Here is a 23,971-nt window from a genome sequence, read left to right on the forward strand (position 1 = left end):
AAATCAATTTTGATAATGCATTTATTTAGCCCAAGAGTCCCAAATATGAGGACTTTGGCATGTCATCGAGAGGCAAGCGTACTTATAAACTTAACGGATAAAGCGAAACAGAGAGTTGGTTACGCAGGACCCGGCCATTCCCATCTGACACTCTTTTCACGCTAAGCCTTCGGGGTCGGCTGCGTGTTTCACGGCCCACACCCCCAGCAGCTGTGTGTCAGGCTGTGCAGGCTTCCGAGGCGCTTTCTGGACTCAGTGATGTTTTATGAACAGGATCGAGTTTGGTGGACGGGGATGACTGTGGCCCCCGTTTCTGGAAGGAGGAAGCGGGAGCCCAAGCAGGTGGCGTGACTGGCAGGTCCCACCTGGTACGGCCACCACCTCATGTGTGCTCCTGTGGGCAGCATCGCCCTTACCACTCGGCAGCTGCAGAAATGGAGACCAAGGGTGTGGCAGTGGGGACAGAGTCCGGTTCTTGTCCCATCGCCTCCTCCCAGCTATTGGGCCTGTCACTTGAGCGCTCTGTGTCCCCGTGTCCATGGCCAGACTGGCCACCAAGGGGAAATGATGAAAATCCCTCTGGGGAGGTGTTGGGGGGATGAGAGCGCTCAGAGGCTCCTTCGCATCCTCATTCTTCCCCTTACTCCTGGCCTGAGTGACAGGGGCTGTGCCAATAGGGTCACAGCCCTGAGCCTCTTAACCGAAGGCCACACTGCTGCCGCCTGAGGAGGGTGGCTCCCAGGCCGGCAGAGAGCCCTCTCACCACGCCTTCCTGCTGCAAACCAGGCGAAAACCAGCCTGACACTTGCTGGTGCCCATCAGTCCCCCAGCCCAGCCCTCTGTCCTCCGTCTCCCTGTTCTGTCCCCTCTTCTCAATCCCTTGGCCCCCGCCCCGGCCTAGCCTCCTTCTCCCCCACCTAGATATTCAGCCCATAGCTCCCTGGCACACCTCACCCCACTGCCTTTGCGGGATCCTGTGCTCCGCGTCACGCTGCAGACTGAGAGGGCCATGGCAGTGCCAGCCCATCATGAGACACGGTCTCTGCCCTCGAGCAGCTCATCGAGCAGGCAGGGCCTTACCCACCCCCTCCTCCTGCGCCATCTTTCTGCTTATCTCCTGTTCTGGCAAGTCCCTGGACACAGCACGCATGCCTCTGCCTCTAGGCCTCTGTATTTGCCGTTCCCTCTGCCAGGCACACTTTTCCTGCTTTTTTGTCTGGTTACCTCCCATCTGCTCTTCAACACCTGGTTCTCCAGGCACCAGCTCCGGAGGATGTCCCAGCCGCATCTCCTCCCCAGCCCTGACCTGCCTCGAAGACCCGGCTGTCTGCATGGGGCGTGTCTTACCCCAGGGACCAGGCCCCTCCAGGGAGAGAAAGGACTAGCTCGCAGCCCAGGGCTGGGAGCACAGCGGCGGCGCACACTCATGCTTTGGCTTTGGGGTTTTTTTTATCTTTTTTTTTTTCTTTCTATGGCCACACCTGTGGCATTTGGAACCTCCCAGGCTAGTGGTTGAATCAGGCTAATGTGCTGGCCTACACCACAGCCACAGCCCTGCCTGGATCCAAGCCACATCTTTGACCTATACCACAGCTCGTGGCAATGCTGGATCCTTAATCCACTGAGTGAGGCCAGGGATGGAATCCGAGTCCTCGTGGATACTAGTCAGGTTTATAACCTGCGGAGCCATGAAGGGAACCCCCCTCTTATAAAATTTGTTTTGCAAAATTTTTGTTCATATACTCTCCTGGGTCCTGGTGCATTTCCCCTTAATAATAATGTATTGTGAGCTTTTTGTCATATCATGAATATGCTTTTAAAACTCGACTTTTCGGGAGTTCCCTGGTGGCTTGGTGGTTAAGGATCAGGCATTTTTCACTGCTGTGGCTCAGGTTTGATACCTGGCCTGGGAACTTCTGTATGCCCCAGGCTTGCCAAAGAAAAATTAAAATACAATAAAATACGCCCTCCCCCAACTTTCATGGTCACCTAGACACCCTCCCTTCCCAGGGCTGCACCTGCTTTTGGACATTGAGATGGAATTGACAAGGTCAATTCTTAATTTTCTGGAACACGCCCCTGCCTTCTATCATTTCCCACAGAGAACACATCTAACCTTTAGAACTGGACAAGGATCACGAGGCTGGCCTGGGGTCTCTGCAGCCCGCTGGTGGTGCAGCTGTCTGTGTACAAGGCTAGGGGCGAGACGGGGGCCGGAGAGCCTTGGCCTGACCGCCCTGGGGCCCTGGGGCCCCGGCTCTGCTGCTGCGGCCTCGGCTTCCTCCTCCGAGGGACCCGGGGCAGAACCCAGCACCACGCCTCCTGGTGTGGTCTCTCTCTCAGGCCCATCCCTTGAGACTCTAAATAACAAGACAACAAAAAGCTTTCCCAAGCAAACACAAACATCTCTAGAGCCCGTGTGACCCACTGCAAGGCAGGTTAACTCTAGGTTTCCCAAACATAATAACCACAGATGCCTTCTCACAGGCTTTTATTTTTTGGCTTGATGTGGGATCTCAGTTCCCAGCTCAGGGATGGAAACTGGGCCACGGCAGTGAAAGCACCGAATCCTAACCACTAAGCCCCCAGGGAACTCCCCAGGCTGCCTTTTCTTATCCTGTGGGAAAACGCTGGTAAAGCACAAAGCAGATCCTCAGTTGCTGTTTCCCTTAACAATAGGAAGAACAGCAGCAGTAATAACAACAATAGGAGGATCCAGTCATTACTGATCACCAGGGAGAGAATGAGGCGGATTCTTCAAAGGTCAGACTTGAGCGTTTGCTCTGACACACTGAGAACAACGGATCCGCTGGCCCGGGTGCTGGCGCGAACTCCTGGGACCGCCCCCCCCATCTTAGTCACACGGAGTCCTGGGGGTCTCCCCAGTTCCCAGCAAACCCATCCACTTGCCCCACCCTGCCCCGCCCCCCTCCTTCCAGGTCCCTGTTCCCAGCGTGGCCCCTGTAGCCTGCCCTCCCGGTCAAAAGTGGGCCTGCAGCCTTGAACCCTGCACCACAGCCTTCCCTTGTTAGGACTGGTCAGCTGGTGAGTCCGCCAGGTTGGTCCTTTTTGACTGTCTCGCAGCCATCTTTTCTCTGTCCCCCTGGCCCAGCTCAGGCCTCAACCTGCCGGCTTCCAGTCTCTCCCCTCGAGTCCATCTCCGGGTCTTGCTACATTCAGAGCTGACGCTGTTTCTGCCCCCTCCTCTAGAATCCTCCCTGGCTCCCCAGTGCCCTCCATGGAAATCCAGCCTGCCTTGGAAGCCCGGCTTGGTTGGCCTGTAGGCCCTTTCCCCTGCAGCCCTCACTTGGACTGCGTTTTAGCCAGTCTCAACCTCTGGAACTACCTCATGGGTGCTCGATCTTTGCCTCTGCTGTTCCTTCTGCTCAGAATACCCTTCCCTTTTCATCCACCTGGAAAACGTCTGCTTGCCCTCTTGCACTGAGCCCAGGCGTCTCTCATCCATCCATCCATCCATCGTTTATTTATTGAACAGAGAAAGCACTTCTGAAGGGGCCAACAGGGAAGGGCCATTCTCTGTGAAAGGGGACGTTAGCCCTGCAGAGCTGTCTCAAGGACGCGAGGTAATCAGTGAGATTCGCTCAACGCAGGGCTTGCCACCTGCAGATGCCCTCCAAGCCCTGGTACCAAATGCCAGGCTCTGGGCTGGGCGGCCCATCCGTCAGCTCAGCTTGTCCCCTCCAGCCCTGCAGGGCAGGTGGTGGTAGCTCACTTTCACCGAAGGAACCAGCTCAGCGAGGCCACGTGAGGAGGGCTTTGAACCTAGGCGGCGCACAGGCGTGCATCGTACCTGTTTCAGAGGCCAGGAGCCACGCCTCAGCAAGGCCAGAAAGCTCAGCAGAGCTGTGCCTGCAGGAAGCGGGAAGCACACAGCCGGGGTTCTGTCAGTCTCTTGAGTCCTCTGGACAAAGGAACTGAAACTACACCATGTCCATAAGGTGTGTCCCGGCAGAGCCCAGGCTGCTGCCACTCCACATGATTTGTCCCCAGTTGTGACGCGAGGGTGTGGGTGAAGGGAGACGCTGGGGCACTCCCAAAGTGGGTGCGGGGTCCCCCCTGCCACCAGTCACTTCAGTGATGCACTGGAGAATAAGCAGGACGGGGGTGTTGCTGAGAAGGGAAGCCTGGTTTTATTGCTTTAAATAGGGAGTCCCTTTATTTTTAACAGGATTCCAGTCTTTTCTCCCTCCTCCTCTCTGCAGGGTGACTGGGGAGCAGCCTCGTGTTGGGCGGTGGGGAGAGTCAGGGTTGGGTTTGGCTTTGCTGCTGACCAGCTGTGTGAGCTTGGCCGAGTATCCTAAGGTCTCTGAGCCCACTTTCCACAAAGATCCTGCAGGGTTGTTGTGAGGCTTGGACAAGATAGTGAGTGCCTGGGGCCTGGCAATCGGGCAATAAGACATACGTTTAAACTGTTGATGCAGCTGATAATGATCATTGACAACTGTCTTACCTACCTCTAGGCTTCCAGTTTCTTCCCCAGCCTCCTTCCTCTATATCAACTGTCAGAAATACAGTTCAGATCCGGCCACATCCCTGCTCACAGCCCTCCCATGGCTCTGTCTGACTCTCGACCTGGTGCCAGAGGCTCTGCAGGACTGGCCCCGCTGGCCTGGCCTGTACTCCAGGCCCAGGGAGGTGTATGGGGCTCTACATGCCCGCCACGCTCTGCCCAGCTCTCTGCCTCTGCACAGGCTGTGTCCTCTTCTGACCACCTTCTGCAGGGAGGCCCTCTTTGGCCTCCTGCTCACCTACTCATCATGGGGATTCTCTTTTCAGACCTTTATCACACTGGTTCAGTGCGTCTGTCTCCTTGCTGGCTGTGGGCCCTTCATGAGTAGAGACTCCATCTGAGTCATTTCCACGTTCCCTGCACCCAAGTCAAGGCACGCTTGCGATGGCCCTCAGCCAAGGTCTGTTGAGTAAACAGACCAGAATGGACCAAGCTCATATTTGGAGAGTACCTGCTGTATGAGTCAGTGTGCCTGCTGGGCTTGTGGCCTGGGTGCCAGCACCCAAAATGTTGAAACCCTCAATCACAGAACTTGGGAGGTGTGAAAGAGCACTGGTGTTCTGCTTTTGGTTCTGGTTCCAACTTTTTTTTTTTTTTGCCTTAAAGACCATGTGTCTGATATTATTAAAGCCACACCAGCTTTCTTTTGGTTAGTGTTTGCATTATTTTTGCTTTCATCCTTTCTGTCTTTATGTTTTAGGTATGTTTTTTGTTTTTGTTCTCTCTCTCTCTCTCTCTCTTTTTTTTTTTTTTTGGCTGCACCCATGGCATGCCAGGAACTGAGCCCCTGTCACAGTAGTGACAATGCTGGATCCTTAACCCACTGAGCCACCAGGGAACTCCTAGGTATGTCTTTTGGATTTTGTTTTTAACTTGGTCTGAAAATCTCTTTTAACAGGAATTTTAGTCCATTTACATTTATTGTAATCACTCATCTATTTGGAATTATTCCTTCTACGTTACTTCAGGCTTTCTATTTGTCCCGACTTTCCAGGCTATCCTTTCCACATTCTTATGATCTTTTGTATTGATTGGATTTCTTATTCCATCTCCCCCATTTACCATTTTAAAATATATGCATTTTCACTTCTTTCAGTGGTGACTCTTAAGATTTCACATGCATACCTTAGGTCCAAAGCCAATCAACTGCTCTCTTCTCCTTCCAAACAATACAAGGTTGATCCCGTCTCTGACTCTAACCAAGTGCCATCTAAGGCAGGTTCCTAACAAAGCAAAGTGGGGGAACCAGTGTTTGTTGAGTGCCTATTGGTAAGCATGGGTCCTCAGACCTTGTGCTTAACACCCTGAGGTCATGATCTCCTTTAATCCTTGTGAAAATCCCATTACACAGAGATTATCAGCCACATGTCCCTGCCTTCCCTCTTTTATTTTATTTTAATTTTTGTCTTTTGTCTATTTTTCAGGGCCACACCCATGGCATATGGAGGTTCGCAGGCCAGGGGTCAAACCAGAGCTGTAGCTGCTGGCCTACGCGACAGCCACGGCAATGCTGGGTTCTTAACCCACTGAGCAAGGCCAGGGATCGAACACGTGTCCTCATGGATGCTAGTCGGGTTCATTAACCACTGAGCCACGTCGGGAACTCCCTGCCTTCCCTCTTCCTATTTGGTCATTTACAGCTGATGAAGTGGAGGTTCAGTGAGGGAGAGTCATTTGCCCTCAGTCTCACAGCCCCAAAGCAGCAGAAATAGGACTCACAGTCTGTTTCCCCTGACTCTCAACACCAGGTCCCCACCACACCCACACACCTAAGCCCGGGGGCTTGCTCTCTCAGGTTTTTACGAGTTTCTTGAGCTGCAGAGCCCATTCTTTATTCAAGCATTACCCAAGTGCTGGTTGGCTCTTTGACAGATATTCTCTGAGCGCCTGCTCTGTGTCAAGCATCATGCCAGGCTCTGGGGATCCAGCACGGACAAGGCAGCCACAGCCGTCTTCCGAGAGGCTGACCTCAAGGGAGGAAGAGACACACTAAACACATTAATTATGCAAATGATCACTTAAGGGGTACTAGTGTAAACAGATCTGGGGAGCTGCCCTGGTTGCAGGGGAGGGGCAGGCCTGCGGCCTCTCTGATGCAGGGTTTGACACCTCCCCAGACCAGCTGATAGAAAACCCTTTCTTTCTTTTTTTGGGGGGGTGCTTTTTGTCTTTTTAGGGCTGCACCCGTAGCATATGGAGGTTCCCAGGCTAAGGTTCCAATCGGAGCTGTAGCCGCCGCCTACGCCTACGCCACAGCCATGCCAGATCCTTAACCCACTGAGCGAGGCCAGGGATCAAACCTGCTTCCTCATGGATACTAGTTGGGTTCTTAACCTGCTGAGCCCCAATGGGAACTCCCCAAATCCTTTCTGATGTTGAGGGCTAGGTCACCCTCATGGCCATGGACACGGAGTGGGATGGACAAGGTGGGGACGGGTTCTTGGAGTAGGCAGATGCCCCTGTCCTCCCAGCCTGATGGGACGCTGACATCCTGTGATGTGGCAGAGGAGCTAAGCTTGGGGTCCTAACTGCTCAGGTCTCCTCCCTCCTTCAGCCCACATTCACCGAGCCCTCCTCCACCTGTGCCCCGGCTCTGTGCTGACTGTCAAGGATACAGACATCAGTCAGGCTCGGAAGGTGGCCCCATCAGTGACCACCTCCCACTCTGGCGGGGGCCTCTCCCTGCTCCTTCCAGCCTGTAACTTGGCCATAAGTTGGAGGACTTCCCACTTCCGCTGTGGTAGGTAAATGCTACTAATGCTGCAAAAACCCCACTGAATCCTGTTGGGATTTTTAAGAAAATAAACTGTCAAGAAATCCTTTATTAAAAATTTAACTGTGGTTGGAAAATGATGAAGTGAATTGTTCATCTTAACACCATTAAGACAAATTATTTTTATATGTTTTGAATGCAATGAACTGATAACAAAAGTTTAGTAAGCTTATGGTAGGTTTTTTTTCCTCCTTGATTATTTTTGGTTCACAATTGAAAAAGCATGTTTTTTCAGTACCAGTTGCTTTTATGATGACCCCTCCTATTCCTTCCTTCTCTGAGATCAGGGCTGTGCTTCCCTTTTCAGTGGGATTTCCTTGACCGCCAGGAAGTGACTGGAGCCTGACAAGCGTGGAGGCCACTGTGGCCCCCGCCTCATGCACTGAGCCCCCCAGGATTAGATGTGGCTTCCTGGGGCCTCAGTCTCCTCTGTACTGTGGGGACGGGGGCCCTGAGGACTGACAGAGAACAGGACAATGCAGTGCGGCCCAGGGGTGGGTTACCACTCAGAACGCAGTGCCCACGCCCCCTCCTCTAGTGAAGTCTGTTATCCATCACCTCACCCTCTCATTACCACCAACACACCCTAAACCTATCCCTGCTGGGAGGTTCCCGGACAAGCCAGACACCCTTCTCTAAAAGGGGAGGGGGGCGCCTAGAGGCTCCAGGCCCCCAGCCCAGGAGTCATCCAGCCTCTCCGCCTTCGCCGCGGGCGGGCGGGGAAGGACCAAGCCCCACCTCCACGGTCCTCAGCTCCCCAAATGACCACGGCGCTCAGACCTGTCTGGTCCCCATCCCCAAACCCCGCCTGGCCGTCCTTGCATGCTGAGCCCCCTCTGCAGCCTCGTGGTTACAGCTCTGGGGTCAGACAGCCAGAGTCCTGATCCGGCCTGCCCTCGACGTCTTCTGTGACCTGGGGTGCCTTTCAGACCTCTTTGGCCGCTTCCCCGTCTGTGCAATGGGCCCGAAAAATCCACCTCCTGCGACTGATGAGGATTAACCACCTTTTCGCACATGGCATCGGGTGCCTCCCCATCATCATGCTCAAGCTCATGCCGGCCCCTCCCAGAACCCCATCCCAGCCTCAGCACCGGCTCAGGGCCCTTGGCACCTGAGGCTTCCCTGCAAAGCTTTCTCCTCCCTGAGCCCCCTGCCCAGCCCTGTCCCATTACCTCTTCCTCCCAGAGGCCTCCCCCACGGGGCAGTTCAGAGGCCAGCAAGCAGGTCTCCCATTCATTAATTGGGGAAATGACCATCCACACGCCTGTCTAGTCCCCTCCTTCCCACCCACCTCCTTCCACCTAAGAGTTGCCTCCCGATTAGATGTGGCTCCCCCTCCCAGGCCTGCCCCCCCCCCCAGGCCTGGCCCTGCCCTGGGTGCCGAATCTGGCCCCATGCTCCCCACCCCAACCCCGGAGCCCAGGTAGGTGTCCAAATCTGGGTGCCAATAATGCAGGGGTAAGATCTACACCAGAGGGACGTGCCCATGGCTGAGCGCACCCCAGCTCTGCCCGAGGTGGTGGGTGGGGGGAGTGGGGAAGTGGGGTTAGGTGTAGGCTCAGCACCCCCCCCCCCGCCGCTAGACAGGTTCACGCAGCTCTTATGGCCACTGAGCACATGGCACACATCCAGCCAGCCTCCCGAGGGCAGGGATGGGAATCTGTCCCACTCACTGTGCCTGCAGCAGCAGTGCCTGGAACACCTTAGGTCAATGAGTCACGTATGTGAACTGGGTGATGGGCTATTCGGGGAGGGTCAGACCCCAGAGGGACTCATGGGTCTCACCGGGCTCCCTGCTCAGAGCCTGTTTCCAGGCCCAGGCGGAGACTTCAAGGACCCTGGAGGAAGAGCTTACAGCGCGGGGGAGCAGAGCGCGGGGCAGGCAGAGCGCAGGCGTAGCCAGAGGGCGACTGCAGCCCATTTTCGAAGGGTGGGGCTGGGGCGGCGTCTGGGCCCATCGGGGGCAACCCCCGAGTGGGGTGTGGCTGGGACCAGGACCCCACCAACTTAGGAAGGGTCTTCCCTTGGGGGCATATGGGCCATTTTTACAGCCCAGAGACAATGCGGGGACTCTGGCTGGGGGTAGGGACAGACTGCAGCCAGGCAGCCGGGAGGAAGCCGGGGCGGGTGTCCTGAGGAGGGGGGACAGGGCCAGGGCAGGGACGGGCTGTGGGCACAAGAGTCAGGACTCTGCTACAGTTCCAAAATCAAGTCGCTGGGGCGGAGAGCCAGGTGGCTCTGAATCAGGAATGTCACTGGAGCAGTCCGGCCGCCTGCCTGGGCTAAGCCCCAACTCCCCTGACTGGGACCTCCCGCACCAGCCTGATTCCTGCATCTCAGCTTCCTCATCTGTACAGTGGGGATAAGAACGGGCTCTGCTCATAGGAGCAGTGCTGGGGCCAGCGGTGACTACAGTGTGATCAACAAATTCGACACCAAATGGAGGGGTGGGCCTGACCAGACCCAGGACTCAGAGAAGACGCCTCAAAGGCCGGGACGTTTCTCTGAGTCGAGAAAGATGAGGGTGACCAGCCACAGTGACAGTCTCACCACTGACATTCACTGGACGTCTCGGGAGCTGACCGCCCGCCAGGCCCTCCTTCCTTGTCTGATCTGAGACGCTGAGTCCCCAGGGCCTCTAGGCGCGCCCGGCACACAGTGGCGCTCAGTACATGCTGGACCAAAGGTTGAAGACATTGACCTTCTGGGCACTCTACGGTGGAAAGACTGTTACCTCCCCATTTTACTGATGACCAAAACTGAGGCCCAGGCAGGTTCCATAACGTGCTGGAGGAATTGAGTCAGACCCCAAATGTCCCCCACAGTCCTACATGCTGGTGTTACCTAGTGAGTGGGAGGGTGGAACAGCATTCCAGAAATAGGGAGCAGCAAGTGTGAACGCTCTGAGCGAGGAGGGAGCGGCAGAGGCCAGGACGCAGGATGTGCAGGGGGAAGGGGGAGGCCTCGTCCTGAAGGACTGCCTCCGTCCGAGTGGGTACGGGGAGCACCCGGGCGTCTGATGTTCGAAGAAGCGGAGGAGCCCACAGGCATTGGACATGCCCTGTGAGGCACGGGCCGTGTGGCATCCTATCCTGAGTCGGCGGCAGCCTCGGGGCCCCTCCTGCCCCAGCCCGAGGCAGGCGGGCCATGCTCATGGAGTAAATGGGGAAAGGGCTCTACCTGGGTCCCCTCCGGCCCCAAAGCACGAAATCTATAATCCCTCTCCAGTGAGAGACCCAAACTGGAGGCAATCCCAACGCCCACCAACAGAAACGCAGAAAGGAACGGAGGCTGAGAACACGACCCGACAGCAGCAGAGGAAAGGGGAACAGCCAGGGCCTCTCGGCACCCCCCGTCAGGGCTCAGGGGAGGCTTGTCTCTGGGAGGGGGGAGGCAGTAGGGGGAGGAGACAGGGCCTCCCTCAGGGGCTCTTCATGTTTGACTTCTTGCCCTGGTGGCATTTCTGTGACCCTTCTCTTTCTGATCATCTTTGTTTTGTTTTGTTTTGGTTTGGTTTTGGTTTTGCTGCCCCATGGCATATGGAGCTCCCAGGCCAGGCATCAGATCTGAGCCACAGTCCTGACCTATGCCTCAGCTGTGGCAAAGCCAGATCCTTTAACCCACTGTGCTGGGCTGGGAACTGAACCTGCTTCCTGGTGCTATAGAGATGTCACTGATCCTGCTGTGCCACAGCGCGAACTCCCTGACGATTTTTTTCTCTTAGGACCACCCCTGCGGCACATGGAGGTTCCCAGGCTAGGAGCCCAATCAGAGCTACAGCTGCCGGCCTACACCACAGCCACAGCCACGCCAGATCCGAGCCACATCTGTGACCTATGCCACAGCTCATGACCATGCCTGATGCTTAACCCACTGAGGGAGGCCAGGGATCGAACCCTCACCCTCATGTACACTGGTCGGGTTCCCTGGCTCAGGTGCGGAGACTGAGAGCCAGAGGGGTCTTGAATGATCCAGGTTCTGGGGGTGCCTCTGGGGGAGGAAATAAGAGATCGGGGTCGGGTGGAAGGCATAGAGGGCGAGCTAGGCCTCAAGTCCTAGGGCCTGGGCAGGGCAGCTAGGGCCAGCTGCTCCCTCCTGCCCAGGTTGACTGGAGGGTCCCACCAGCCTGCAGGCAAAGCTGCCCTCGCTGGGCTCCGGGGAGGACCCCTCAGTCCTTCCTTCAAGGGCTCTGGCTGGGAAAATTCCCTCCAACCAAAAACCCCCATACTTCCTGATGCGGGCGGGACCAGCCACCCAGAAAAGTGCAAACTAGCGGGCAAGTGAAAAGCCATTTCTGTGCTGGCCTTGGTTTCCCTAGGCTGGGTTCTTCTTTGTAACAGACTGACTTTCCTGAAGCCGCACCCTGGCTGGCTGGGCCTCATGTCTCCCCTCGCTTCTCCATGCGGCTTCCAGGGGCCCAGGCCTTCCAGCGAGTCACCAGTGCCTGCGTTTGCACATCAGATGGGAACGATCTTGCCACCTCGGCAAGAACGGGGTCAGGGCAAACTCACCATGCATCAGTTTCTGCTCCCTTCTCCAGGGAAAGGTGAGCAAATCCCGGCGTAGACTTTCTTGCTTGTGTAAGATTTTGCGCCGGTTATTTTCGAGTTTAATTTGTCCCGATCACAAACAGTATTAAACACCCTCCTTGAAGAAAATGGGGAGCATAAAGAAAACAAAAGCACCTGAACATCCTCCGTAACACTAGGACGCAGGCAAAGGCACCGTTTTTGCTTTGTCTTGGTTTTGGCCTGGCCCGCGCAGCACGCGGAAGCTCCTGGGCCAGGGACCCAAGCTGCTGCGGTGGCAACGCTGGATCCTTACCCCACTGCGCCACCAGGGAGCCCTGACAACAGCATTCCTAACATGTCTGGGTGGTTCCTGATTTTTGCTGTTTTAAATTAAATTTTAAAAGCACATTGGCATCAACATCATGAATATTTTCTCAGGTCAGTCTCCCAAAGCAATAGAAATTAGAGCAAAAATAAACCCATGGGACCTCATCAAACTGAAAAGCTTTTGCACAGCAAAGGAAACCAAAAGAAAACAAAAAGACAACTTACAGAATGGGAGAAAATAGTTTCAAATGATGCAACCAACAAGGGCTTAATCTCTAGAATATATAAGCAACTTATACAACCCAACAGCAAAAAAGCCAATCAATCAATGGAAAAATGGGCAAAAGACCTCAATAGACCTTTCTCCAAAGAAGATATACAGATGTCCAGCAAACACATGAAAAAATGCTCAACATCGCTGATTATAAGAGAAATGCAAATCAAAACTACCATGAGATATCACCTCACACCAGTCAGAATGGCCATCATTAATAAATCCACAAATAACAAGTGCTGGAGGGGCTGTGGAGAAAAGGGAACCCTCCTGCACTGTTGGTGGGAATGGAAACTGGTACAGCCACTATGGAGAACAGTTTGGAGATACCTTAGAAATCTATACATAGAACTTCCATATGACCCTGCAATCCCACTCTTGGGCATCTATCTGGACAAAACTCTACTTAAAAGAGACACATGCACCTGCATGTTCATTGCAGCACTATTCACAATATCCAGGACATGGAAACAACCCAAATGTCCATCGACAGATGATTGGATTCGGAAGATGTGGTGTATATACACAATGGAATACTACTCAGCCATAAAAAAGAATGACATAATGCCACTTGCAGCAACATGGATGGAACTAGAGAATCTCATACTGAGTGAAATGAGCCAGAAAGACAAAGATAAATACCAAATGATATCAATTATAACTGGAATCTAATATCCAGCACAAATGAACATCTCCACAGAAAAGAAAATCGGACTTGGAGAAAAGACTTGTGGCTGCCTGATGGGAGGGGAGGGGGGGTGGGAGGGATCGGGAGCTTGGGCTTATCAGACACAACTTAGAATAGATTTACAAGGAGATCCTGCTGAATAGCATTGAGAACTTTGTCTAGATACTCATGTTGCAACAGAACAAAGGGTGGGGAAAAAAATGTAATTGTAATGTATACATGTAAGGATAACTTGATCCCCTTGCTGTACAGTGGGAAAAAAAAAAAAAAAAAGCACATTGGACATACTACCTGCAGCCTTCCAAATTCTCAGTGTGATCTAAGCCTTTCCCTGTGTCATTTGATCGTCTCTGAAATTCCTTTTTGGGGGGCAGCATGCAGAAGTTCCCAGGCCAGGGATGAACACAACCCCCACCACAGCGGTGACCTGAGCCACAGCAGTGACAACACCGGATCCTTAACCTGCTAGGCCACCAGGTAACTCCAAAAACTCCATTTTTTTTTCTTTTCTTGCTTTTAAGGGCCACACCTGCAGCATAAGGAAGTTCCCAGACTAAGGTCGAATCGGAGCTGCAGTTTGTGGGCCCACACAACAGCCACAGCAACGCCAGATCTAAGCCATACCTGTGACCTACACTACAGCTTTCGGCAACACCAGATTCTTAACCCACTGAGCAAGGCCAGGGATCAAACCAGCAACCTCATGGAACTGTGTAGGCTTCTTAACCCAATGAATCACAACAGGAACTCCCCAAAACTCCATTTTAAATTGCTGCAGGATAGGAATTCCTGCTGTGGTGCAATGAGATTGGCAGCACCTCTGCAGCGCCAGGCACAGTGGGTAAAGGATCTGGTGTTGCAGCAGCTGCGGCACAGGTAGGTCACAACTGTGGCTTGGATCTGATCCCTGGCCTGGGAACTCCATATATCATGGGATGGCCAAAAAAAAGAAAGAAAAGGAAAAAAATGCCGCAGCATAGTTTGTCCAAAGAATGTGCAATAATTCATTTAAGCAGCACCCTGGTCATCAGGCCAAGGCTACTTCTACGTCCTGGCCGCTGGCAATCCAGCCAACTCTCTGAGGCCTCTCCCAGTGTCTCCTTAGGATGGGTTGATTGGTTTCTTAGAGCAGAAGCAAATTTCCTTGTCAGGTGCCCACAGGACCTCATGGCTGACCCGTGGAGGGACCAGGGCAGCCCCTTAAAAGCCTGCGTGGGTCAGTGACTTTGTGAGGTTAAATGTCCTCTGACCCAGCAATTCTCCCTGGTCCATTCCAGAAACATTATCCCCAAAGGGCTCCTGAGGGAGGATTTGTAGTGGGGGGCAGCTTGGGGCTTCCTGGGGTGGGGGGGCACCCATCAAGCGGAATTCTGCAGCAGTTAAAGCAGCAGAGCGCGCGCACACACACACACACACACGCAAGATGAGATATGATGGCTCTTAAAAACCCAGGCCGAGTGAAAACAGTAGGAGACAAAGAAAGCCATCTATAACGCAGCTTCATTTGCATAAATTAAAAATACACGCACACAAAGCAACAATAAGCATTTTGCAAGAACACACACAAGCAGAAGGATCCAGGGTAAACACATGAGGATGGCTGGCCCTGGAGGGATGGGGGAGCAGAGTGGGGACAAGGAGATCAGGCCATGACTGTGACAGAGGACGAAGGCCCAGGGAGGACCCCCGCCTGACTGAGAAGCCCACCCCAGCCCAGGGGTGCAGCTTCTACGTGGACCCAGAGCAGACAGGGGGATGGGGTGTCTGTGGATCTGCATGTGCCCACTCTGGGGGGCACCGGGGCATCGGGAAGGCGTGTCCCCAGGGCTCTGCCCAGCAGGCATCTCTGCAGGCTCAGCCCCTGTCTCCTTGGCGTCCCCTCTCTCCCTGTGGTCCTCACCCTGGCTGCATCTCAGGCCAGGGGCTCGTGGGAACAGGCAATGGGGACCTCAGGGCTGCCCCCAGTTCTCAGGGCGGGCGCCGCAGCATTTGCCTCCTGTTCCCACTCACAGATGATTCCCCGGGGCCAGGTCCCCTGGGGCTGGTCTCCCACTCACAGACATCTGCTGAGCACCTACTGTGTGCCAAGCTCTGCTCTAGGTGCTGAGGATGAAGCAGGGAGCCGGGCAAAGTCTCTGACCCCATGGAGATGTTGTGTGGAAACCAGATGACAAATGGGTGACCTTGGACAAGGGGGCTCTCGAATCCCCAGAACTCAGGCCACCTCTACGGAGCACTGGTGCCAGGCCTCACACGCCTGTGTGTGCGGGGAGGTCACAGACTCCGACCGCACAACCCCACTTCTAGGAATTTCTCCCAAGGGAGGAATGGAGACTAGTACTGAGAACAGGCACGGAGGATGTTCACTGCTGTGTAGTTTATATCGATGAAAACATTCGCAATAAGACAGGACTAGTTAATGACAGGTCACCCACGCACCAGAATCCTATGCAGTCATTAAAATCCACATAATAAAGATCAGAATCAGGGAGAAAGATGCTCATGGTTAAATTCCTACGTGCCAAAAGCCAGTTGCAAACCACCATGAAATAGGGTGATGTCATTTTTTCTTAAAAAAAAAAAAAAAAAAAGCAAAGGCGTGACTTCCACTTAAAAATGTTTTTTAAATGTTTTATTTTTTAAGGTCCACACTTGCTGGCATGTGGAAGTGTCCAGGCTAGGGGTCGAATCGGAGCTACAGCTGCCGGCCTACACCACAGCCACAGCAACATCAGAATCTGAGCCTCATCTGCGATCTACACTGCAGCTCACGGCAACACCGGATCCTTAACCCACTGAGCAAGATCAGGGATTGAACCCACGTCCTCATGGATACTAGTTAGGTTCATTACTGCTGAGCCACAATGTGAACTCCTGTCCCTGTATTCTTTTTTTTTTTGGCTGCACCGGAAGCACGTGGAAGTTCCTGGCCCAGGGATCAAACCTGTGCCACAGCAGCCACCTGGGCCTCTGAAGGGACAACGCCAGATCCTTGACCCACCGAGCCACACGGGAACTCCTTGTCCCTGTGTTCTTACTTAGGTGTCTCTTCTAGCTTTTTCTAAATTAATTTATATTCATTCTATAATAAATAATTTAAAGCCTGATTTACATAGTCACAGAAAAGAGCCAGGGAGGCTTTAAAGCGAAATGTAAACAGTAGTTATTTATATCTAGGTGGTGGGAAGGTGGGGTGAGTTTTTTCATCTTTTTTATCTGGAAAATTAAGAAGTTATTTGGTAAAACACCTCTAACTGCTCCTGAGGCGGGCCCCTCCTGCCATCTGCAAGGTGCCCGCCCAGGGAGGATGCGTCCACTGCACATTGAGAAGCGGCCCCTTGACAGACCCTCCCTGCACTCAGGGAACAGGCAGGCGGGTGGGCAGGTCTGTGGTGTCCAGCGTGGGCGGTGCAAGAAGGCCCAGGGGCAAGAAAGCAAAGGGTTAGGATCTCAAGACATGCTTTCCGCCCCTAGCAATGGCTGTTGGGTGTAAGCTTTATTTTACAAATCGATCCACGGACGCCCTGCACCCGTGCAGGCCTTTGGCTTGCTTTTTTTTTTTTTCTTTTTTTGCTTTCTAGGGCCATTCCCGCGGCATATGAATGTTCCCAGGCTAGGGGTCACATTCAAGCTGCAGCCGCTGGCCTACACACAGCCACAGCCACGCCGGATCCAAGCGTCTGTGACCTACACCAGAGCTCACAGCGACGCTGGCTCCCCGACCCACTGAGTGAGGCCAGGGATGGAACCATCATCCTCACTGATACTAGTTGGATTCGTTTCCACTGCGCCACCGCAGGAACTCTGCCTTTTTCTTTCCTTTCCTTTTTTTTGGGGGCGGGGGTCGTTTCCAGGCCAGGGATCAAACCTGAGCCACAGCAGTGCCAACGCCAGATCCTTAACCCTCTGAGCCACACGGGAATTCTGCCTTCAGTAAATAAATGCGTTTCTGTCTACAGGGCTGGCATATATATTCTGACAGGGTGTGGGTCACACAGGCTGACAGAAATGTGAGCAGACAGGTCCAACCACGGGGTCAACTCAGATCTATGGAGTCCTTTTCCCCCCTCTTTTCCCATATCCACTTGGTTGGAAAATCCTGCCACGTCCACCTTCCAGGTGCAGAATCCGTCCACTTCTCACCACCTCCACCAGCTGGGCCACCGGCAGCTCCGTCCTGAGCTCTCACCAGCCTCTGAACAGGACTTCCCGCTGTCGCCCTTGCCTCTATGGGCCCCGCATCCCAGCTAGTGACAGACCCAAGGCAGAGCTGTCCGTCCTGTGCTCAGAGCCTCCCCTGGCCCGTCTCACCCAGAGAAGAGCCCAAGCCTTCACCGTGACCCCCGAGGCCCCTTTGCCCCCTCTCTGCCCTCACCTCCCACCCTCTCCCGGGCTCCGGCCATGCCAGCCCAGGAGGGCTCCACCTCAGGGCCTTTGCACTTGCTGCCCGCTTCCCGGGAGGCCCCAGAAGCCTCCCCCCTCCCCCTCCCTGAAACGCGTGGCTCAAACGTCACCTTCTCCCTGAGGCCACACCGACCTCCGTGTCTATGGCTTTTTGGCCTTGCCTGCAGCATGTATGTGTCAGTTCTAGGGCCTGGGATCAAACCTGCACCCCAGCTGCAACCTGAGCCGCAGTGGTGCCAACCTCAGGTCTTTAACCCACTGAGCCTCCAGGGAACTCCCGACCTCCGTGTCTAAGTCTAAGGCTACAGCCAGCAAGCCCTCCTCCTGCAGCCACCGCCCTGCTTCTCCCTCCGGTTGCCCTGCCCTCAGCATCTTTACCAGCGTTTACTTCCGGACACAGCCCAGGACTGCAGGCTCAGGGAGCACAGTGCTGGGCGTCGGTTTGGGTCACTGACGTGTCCCCAGGGCCTAGACCACGGCCTCCACGCGGAGGACAGCCAAGACATACTGGACAGACAGAAGGTTAAGCGCAAGGACGCAGATGCTGGGGTCGAGGTGGCTCAGAGGGAAGGCAGTAGGGGGAGGCTGGCCAGGGGGACTGCAGGGCCTGAGAGAGGTCTGTTCAGGCAGAGGGATGGTCTGAGCAGCTTCTCAAGCCTGGGACAGTGACTGGTTATCACAGTAGAGCCTGGATGTCATTCCAGAGTCCAGGAGGCTTCGGAGGGTTGGTTTGTGTGTGTGTGTGTTTAGGGCGGCACTTGTGGCATATGGAAGTTCCCAGGCTAAGGGTCTCACAGCAACGCAGGATCCGAGCCATGTCTGTGACCTACACCACAGCTCATGGCAACAACAGATCCTTAACCCACTGAGCCAGGCCAGGGATTAAACCTGCAACCTCATGGATACTAGTCAGCTTGGTTTCCACCGAGCCACAGCGGGAACTCCTTTTTTGAGGGTTTTAGGCAAAGGGCACCGGGAGGCTACCCCTGGAGTATGGCCTGGCTCCACAGTTAGGAGCTGGAGAAGCTGGGGGACAGGCGTTGCTTGGTGGCTGTCATAGTCAGTGCCCTGCATGGGTTTGTGCGCGGAGTAGCCTGGTCCAGGGCTGGGCACTTGGCAGCTATTGGGGGGCACTGAATTGTTTACTGGGCTCCCCAAAGAGAAAGAAGTCTGCTTCCACCGAAGGGAAGCTGCTGGCCGCATGGACTCAGCGGCTCCTGTCACAGACGATAGGCCGGATGCGCTAACAGTCCCCACTTCCGGCCCCCTCCCTGTTACCCCAGCCTGACGAGCCATCCTGTTGATTGGCTTATCATGTCTTCCCTTCCAGGACCTCTGCTGCCCAGGGGCAGGGAAGGGCTCATCTTGGTCATTGTCTATGGCAGGGCTTGGCCACGCGCGGGCTGTCACGTGAATAAATGAGGGACACTGGAGCACAGGGAATGGGGGGGCAGGTGCAAGGCGAGGATGGCACCTCCTTAAGGGGGACATGGACAGGGCAGCCGAGGCTGCAGCCCGAGGGATGTGAGGCAGAATCGAAATGCACGGGTAGAAGAGGGGCCCTCTTGGAGCTCCTGCTGTGGTGCGATGGGACAGGCAACATCTTGTGAGCGCTGGGATCCTGGCCCAGCACAAGGGGTCAAAAGCTCTGGCGTTGCCACAGCGGCAGCTTAGGTCGCAACAGCGGCTGGGATCTGATCCCTGACCCGGGAACTCCATATGCCTCGGGGCGGCCAAAAAAGAAAAGGAAAGGTACCTTCTTGGTGGAGGCAACTGGTAAGGTGGCCCAGAGCCCGGGGACACAGTCCTGCAGGAGCAGGGGTGGGTGATGTGACCCAGCTCTGGCTGTAGTAGTTCGTGCCCCAAGGTCACCCAGGAGGGACAGCCTTGACTTGGGGAGCCCCCTTGGCACCGCCCACCCTAACCTCTTACCCTTCTCTACTCTACAGAGGGGGGCCTTGTGCGGTGGGGCGGGGGGAAAGGTCAGCTCTAAGCCCCCCTCTCTCCTGGCTCTTCGGGCTGGGGTAGGAGAGGCCTGCCCGGGGGCAGGGGATGGACCAAAGGCCTTAAAATGGTGGTTCTCAACCAGGGGCCATTCCCCACTCCCCTCCCCGGGGAATCCAGTCACATCTGGAGACACATTTGGACCTGGGGGCAAGATGCTGCTGGTATCTAGTGGCCAGGGAGGCAGCCCCTAACAGTGCACAGGACGCCACCCCCCAGCCCTGCGGGTGATCCAGCCCCAAAGTCAGCAGAGCAGAGAGGATGGACCCCGCTTCAAAATAGCACAGCACAGCCCTGCCCCCAGAGCATCATTTATGACCCATCTTAATCACAATAGTAATCAGACAACAACTACCCGGTCCAGGCACCAGCCAGGTACCGGAGACGGCTCAGCTGTCACACCAACTCCAGGAAGCGGGGGTGTGAGCCCCATACTGCACAGCAAAGGAGGGCCGGCCCGCTGCCAGCACCACTCTAAACCCTCAACAAGCAGGAAGCCCATCAGCCCTGGCACCAACAGCAACCCCTCGGGGCTCTCATCATCCCCACTTTCCAGATGAAGAAAGTGAGGCACAGTCACACGTCACATGCCCAAAGCCACGCGGTGGAGGGTGCGGTGCTGCCGATGGCCCCGGGACCTCAGGGAAGGGTCACTCCCAGCACAACCCATGGCTCCAGGGCCAGGACAGGGGTGCACCTGTCCACACGCTGGCCAACAGCATCCCCAAAGTGCCCGGGGGGCGGGCATGAAGAGCTGGTGGGGACTGGCCACCACCTGTGTCCCTCCCCCGTGCCACCTGTGCTCCCCACCGCGGCCAGCCCGGCTCACCTGGATGCCGTTCTCCTGCAGGTTCAGGTACCGTGTGTTGACGGGGATGCTGGCAGGGACCTCGGCCAGCTCCCTCCTTGTACAGATCACCCGGCTGGCCTGGTTGCTGCAGGAGCAAGCCGCAGGGCAGGAGGTGGCCGGCGGGGAGCCCCCGCCGGCAGCAGATGTCAAGGCCACGCCGCCCCCGCCGGCCCCCAGGGGTGGGGAGAAGAGCCAGAGGAAGAGCAGGGCCCCATGGGGCCAGGACATCCTACCGGGCGGCAGCGGGGGACACAGGGAGCCGTGGGCACGCGCCATCCTCAATGTTCATGCTCCGCGTGGACGCCGGGGGGCTGTAGGGGGGAGAGAGAGGGAGAGGCTCAGTGAGGGAAGGGACCCTGAGGGGCCCTGCCCTGACCCCACATGCACACAGCTCTCTGCCCCTGCTGCCACCATCCCCTCCCTGCCCCGGGCTCAGGGCCCGAGGGGCAAGGCTCCTGCAGCCCCCCAGGTGGGGGGAGAGGCCATCCCAGAAGATAAGGGTCCAGCAGGCTCTGCCCTGCACTCATCTCATCCCATCCTCTCCCCCCACCCCCCCGCTGGACAGACTTTACACCCTTTTCACAGGACAGAAAACTGAGGCCGGGGGGAGAGGAAGTGCTTGCCAGAGGGCGCTAAGTTGGCAAGTGGAAGTCAGCTGGATTGAAAATTCAGTTCTTTGTTCTTGTTTCCCAAAAGGGAGATAAAGAGGTAGAGCAGGAGTGAGAGACAGACAGACAGAACAGTCGTGCCAGAGAAAGGGGGACGTCCGCCTGAGGAGCTGGTTCCCGTCCCAGCACCCATCCAGTTCCCTGGCTACCTGCCCTCGCGCCTCTGGGAGCGGATCCAGTGTCCTGGACCCCCTCCCCTCCCTTCTCCCTCCAGGGTGCATTTGCGGGGGCTGAGTTGCCCAGCGGCCCCGCTGCCCCACCATTGCACTCAGACAAGCTGCCCAGCCCGCCCGTGTCCCTTCACTTTGCTGAGGCCCGAGGGCCTCGCAGCAGCAGCAGCAGCAGCAGCAGCAGCAGCAGCAGCAGCAGCTGCGGGATGTGAGTGGGACTCCAAAAGGGGAACCTGAAGGAGGTGTGGTGCCAGAGACAACCGGGGAGGCCAGGGTGTGGGCAGGGGGGGAGCCTGGAGGAGCAGCCCAGGGGGGCCTGGAAAGGCAGGTGCTCAAGACAAGACCATGGCGCCGGCTGCGGCAGGATGAGGCTGGGCTGGGGCCGGGGGGCTGGGGGGCTGGGGACCCTGAGTCTGAGCCCTGGGAGGGGAGCGAGCACTGTGGGGTCAGGTCCTCCCACCCCCACTTCCACAAGATGGGAGATCAAGAGAGGGCTGGGCTAATCCCCACGGTAACAACGACAGCAACAATAATAATAGCTCTGAATTCTCTGCACTTGCGTGCTTAAGCTTCCTGGGAACCCCGGGAGGGAGGAAGCTGGGAGGATGGCCAGCTTACGGAGGAGGGCACTGAGGAGCCCGGAGGCGCCGCTGGGCAGTGACAGAAGGGGACTGGGGGCCAGGCTTTACCCCTGTGCTCCCCACCCTCCCTTCCACGCAGCGTCTTCGGCTTGAGTGCACACAAAGGCACCCAGGCCGGCAGGCTCTGCTCCAACCCCGCTGACCTGAGGTCCCGGCAAGCTGGGAGGACAGGGGGACAGGGGAGCCTTCTGCACAAACCCACACACCAAAGGTGGTGACAGGGGCAGCCCCCTGCACAGTGTATTCTCAGACCCACAAACACAGAGCCACCCACCCCCGTCCCCCCCCCACACACACACACTCCCGCAGTTTCCAGCATCATCTTAACTCAGATTGAAATGCTTGTGCAGGTGTCTGTGCCTGAATGCATGTGCGAGGCGGTGAGCAAGAGCTAGACAGACAGACAGAGACACGGAGAGACACGGCAGTGGGGTGAGGGGAGGTTTGATCCCGCGTCTACAGCCCAGACTCATTTTTCTACCTGGGAGGCTGGGGGCTGTGAACGCCTCTGTCTGTGTCCTGTGAGGGTGGTGGGGTCTTCCCACCTCCTGTGTGACAACGGGTCTGTCCTCATCCTGCGCCCACCATTCCCACCTCACAAGACGGGTTATAAGCCAGCCCCCACCCTCCGAGCCAAGGGGGCGGTGCAGCCCAGGGGAACCGGGATTCAAGACTGGGGGACCCTGGGGCCAGGATGTCCCTCGGGTGGTGAGAGCCTGCAGGGCCCACCCCAGGTCCAGACTGGGCCACTGACGCTGCGTCCAGGCCGTGTCCCTCGGCCAGCCCGCATCCCCCCTGATGACGGCTTCAGCAGAGCCCCCCCCACCCCCGCCATCTCCGTCCTTGTCTCCCCCCACAGCAAGGGACACTCACCCCAGTGGCTTGGCTTCCGCTGGGCCTCTCCCTGCGCCCCAGGCCCCCCCTCCACATGCCTCCAGCCGTGGGGGCTCTGCCTCCCCACTTCTCCAGGGCTTCCTGTCGAGGTTGTGCTGGGGGGGGGCGCAGGGGCTTCTTGGGTCTCCCCGCGCCCCCCCCTCCTCGCCTGTCGCCCTTCCCACCCCCTAGGGAGGCCCGTCTAGGCCACTGCAGCAACTGTCGCCTCCTCCCCTCCCGGCTCGCCTCTCCGGTCTCCTACCCCACCCCCACCTCTGCCTCCTCTCTCCCCCACCGCCAGCCTCTGCTCGCCACCACGGACCCCAGCCCCCTGCTCTTTCCCCGCCCCTCTGCCTCCAATCCCTGTCTGCCTCCTCCAGCCCCCACCCCCTCCTCAGGACCCCCCCTCGCTGTATCACTGCCCTTGGGACCACCGGGCCCCCCTCTGCTCCTCCATCTCCTCTTCACTCTTGCTCCATCCCCATCGCCCTCTCCTAGGTCCTAGGCCTCTTGGGGGAGTCCGTCTGGGTCAGATTCTCGGTCCGTCTGGTCTCCCTCAGCCGGGGCTCGGTCCGTCTCTCCCTCTCTCTCGGCGATTACAATTTCTAGTCACACGGCAGTGCAGAGCCAAGCTGTGCCTCGCTCCCTCCCTCCCCAGCCCTCCCTCCTTCTTCCTCTCCTCCGGGGGAGGGCGCCTCTCCTCCCTCCTCCTCAGGGCCCCCCTTCCTCCCCCTCCCCCACTAATCAAAAGCTCTGTTATCTAATTAACCCATTGGTTCTGGACAGCCTGGGAAGGTCGGGAAGCGGTGGGTGGGGGAGGAAGGGGGAAGGCTGGGCGCTGGGGGGGGAGGGGGGATGCAGGCTGTGCCAAGCCGGGCCTCGTGGCACAGACAGCCTCATCGGCTGCATAACCAGGCCGAGCCAGGGCTGACCCCCAACCGCTGGCCACACCACCCCTCCTGCATCAGACCCCCTAGCATGGGCTCAGCTGCAAGCACTCCCTCCAGGACCCCAGGAGGCCCCCAAAGCCCCAGCCACACCGCATAGCCACGGACTCCCAACGGTCGACCCCTGATAAACCAGGGAACCTGGCCCCCATCACCATCACCCCGGTTTTTGACACAAAGAAACCCACCCCCAGATGCAGCCCTCTCCCCTGAACCTTAGCCACATCCTGCTCCCCCCCTCCTGATACTTGTCTGCAAAATGGGCAGCCAGCGGCCTCCGGGCGTTCTATTCATCCAGCCCACCAGCCAC

The 23,971-nt window shown here is 56.6% G+C and overlaps 1 protein-coding gene across 6 annotated transcripts in view; it reads right to left on the reverse strand.

Moving 5' to 3' along the window:
• LRRC4B (leucine rich repeat containing 4B) overlaps positions 1-23,971 on the reverse strand; it is a 63,090-nt gene that overhangs the window by 5,110 nt on the left and 34,009 nt on the right. For 3 of the 6 annotated variants that reach the window (XM_021094800.1, XM_021094798.1, XM_021094802.1), the window contains one exon: positions 20,342-20,673. In XM_021094800.1, coding sequence (XP_020950459.1) covers positions 20,342-20,638 — 297 coding nt within the window. In that variant the 5' untranslated portion in view covers positions 20,639-20,673. Of the gene's footprint in view, positions 1-20,341; positions 20,674-22,322; positions 22,636-22,714; positions 22,997-23,971 lie in introns of those variants that run through there. The other 3 variants (XM_021094801.1, XM_021094797.1, XM_021094799.1) reach the window with 3 other exon arrangements.

This window comes from Sus scrofa, chromosome 6, assembly GCF_000003025.6.
Source record: "Sus scrofa isolate TJ Tabasco breed Duroc chromosome 6, Sscrofa11.1, whole genome shotgun sequence".
Lineage (NCBI taxonomy): Eukaryota > Metazoa > Chordata > Mammalia > Artiodactyla > Suidae > Sus > Sus scrofa.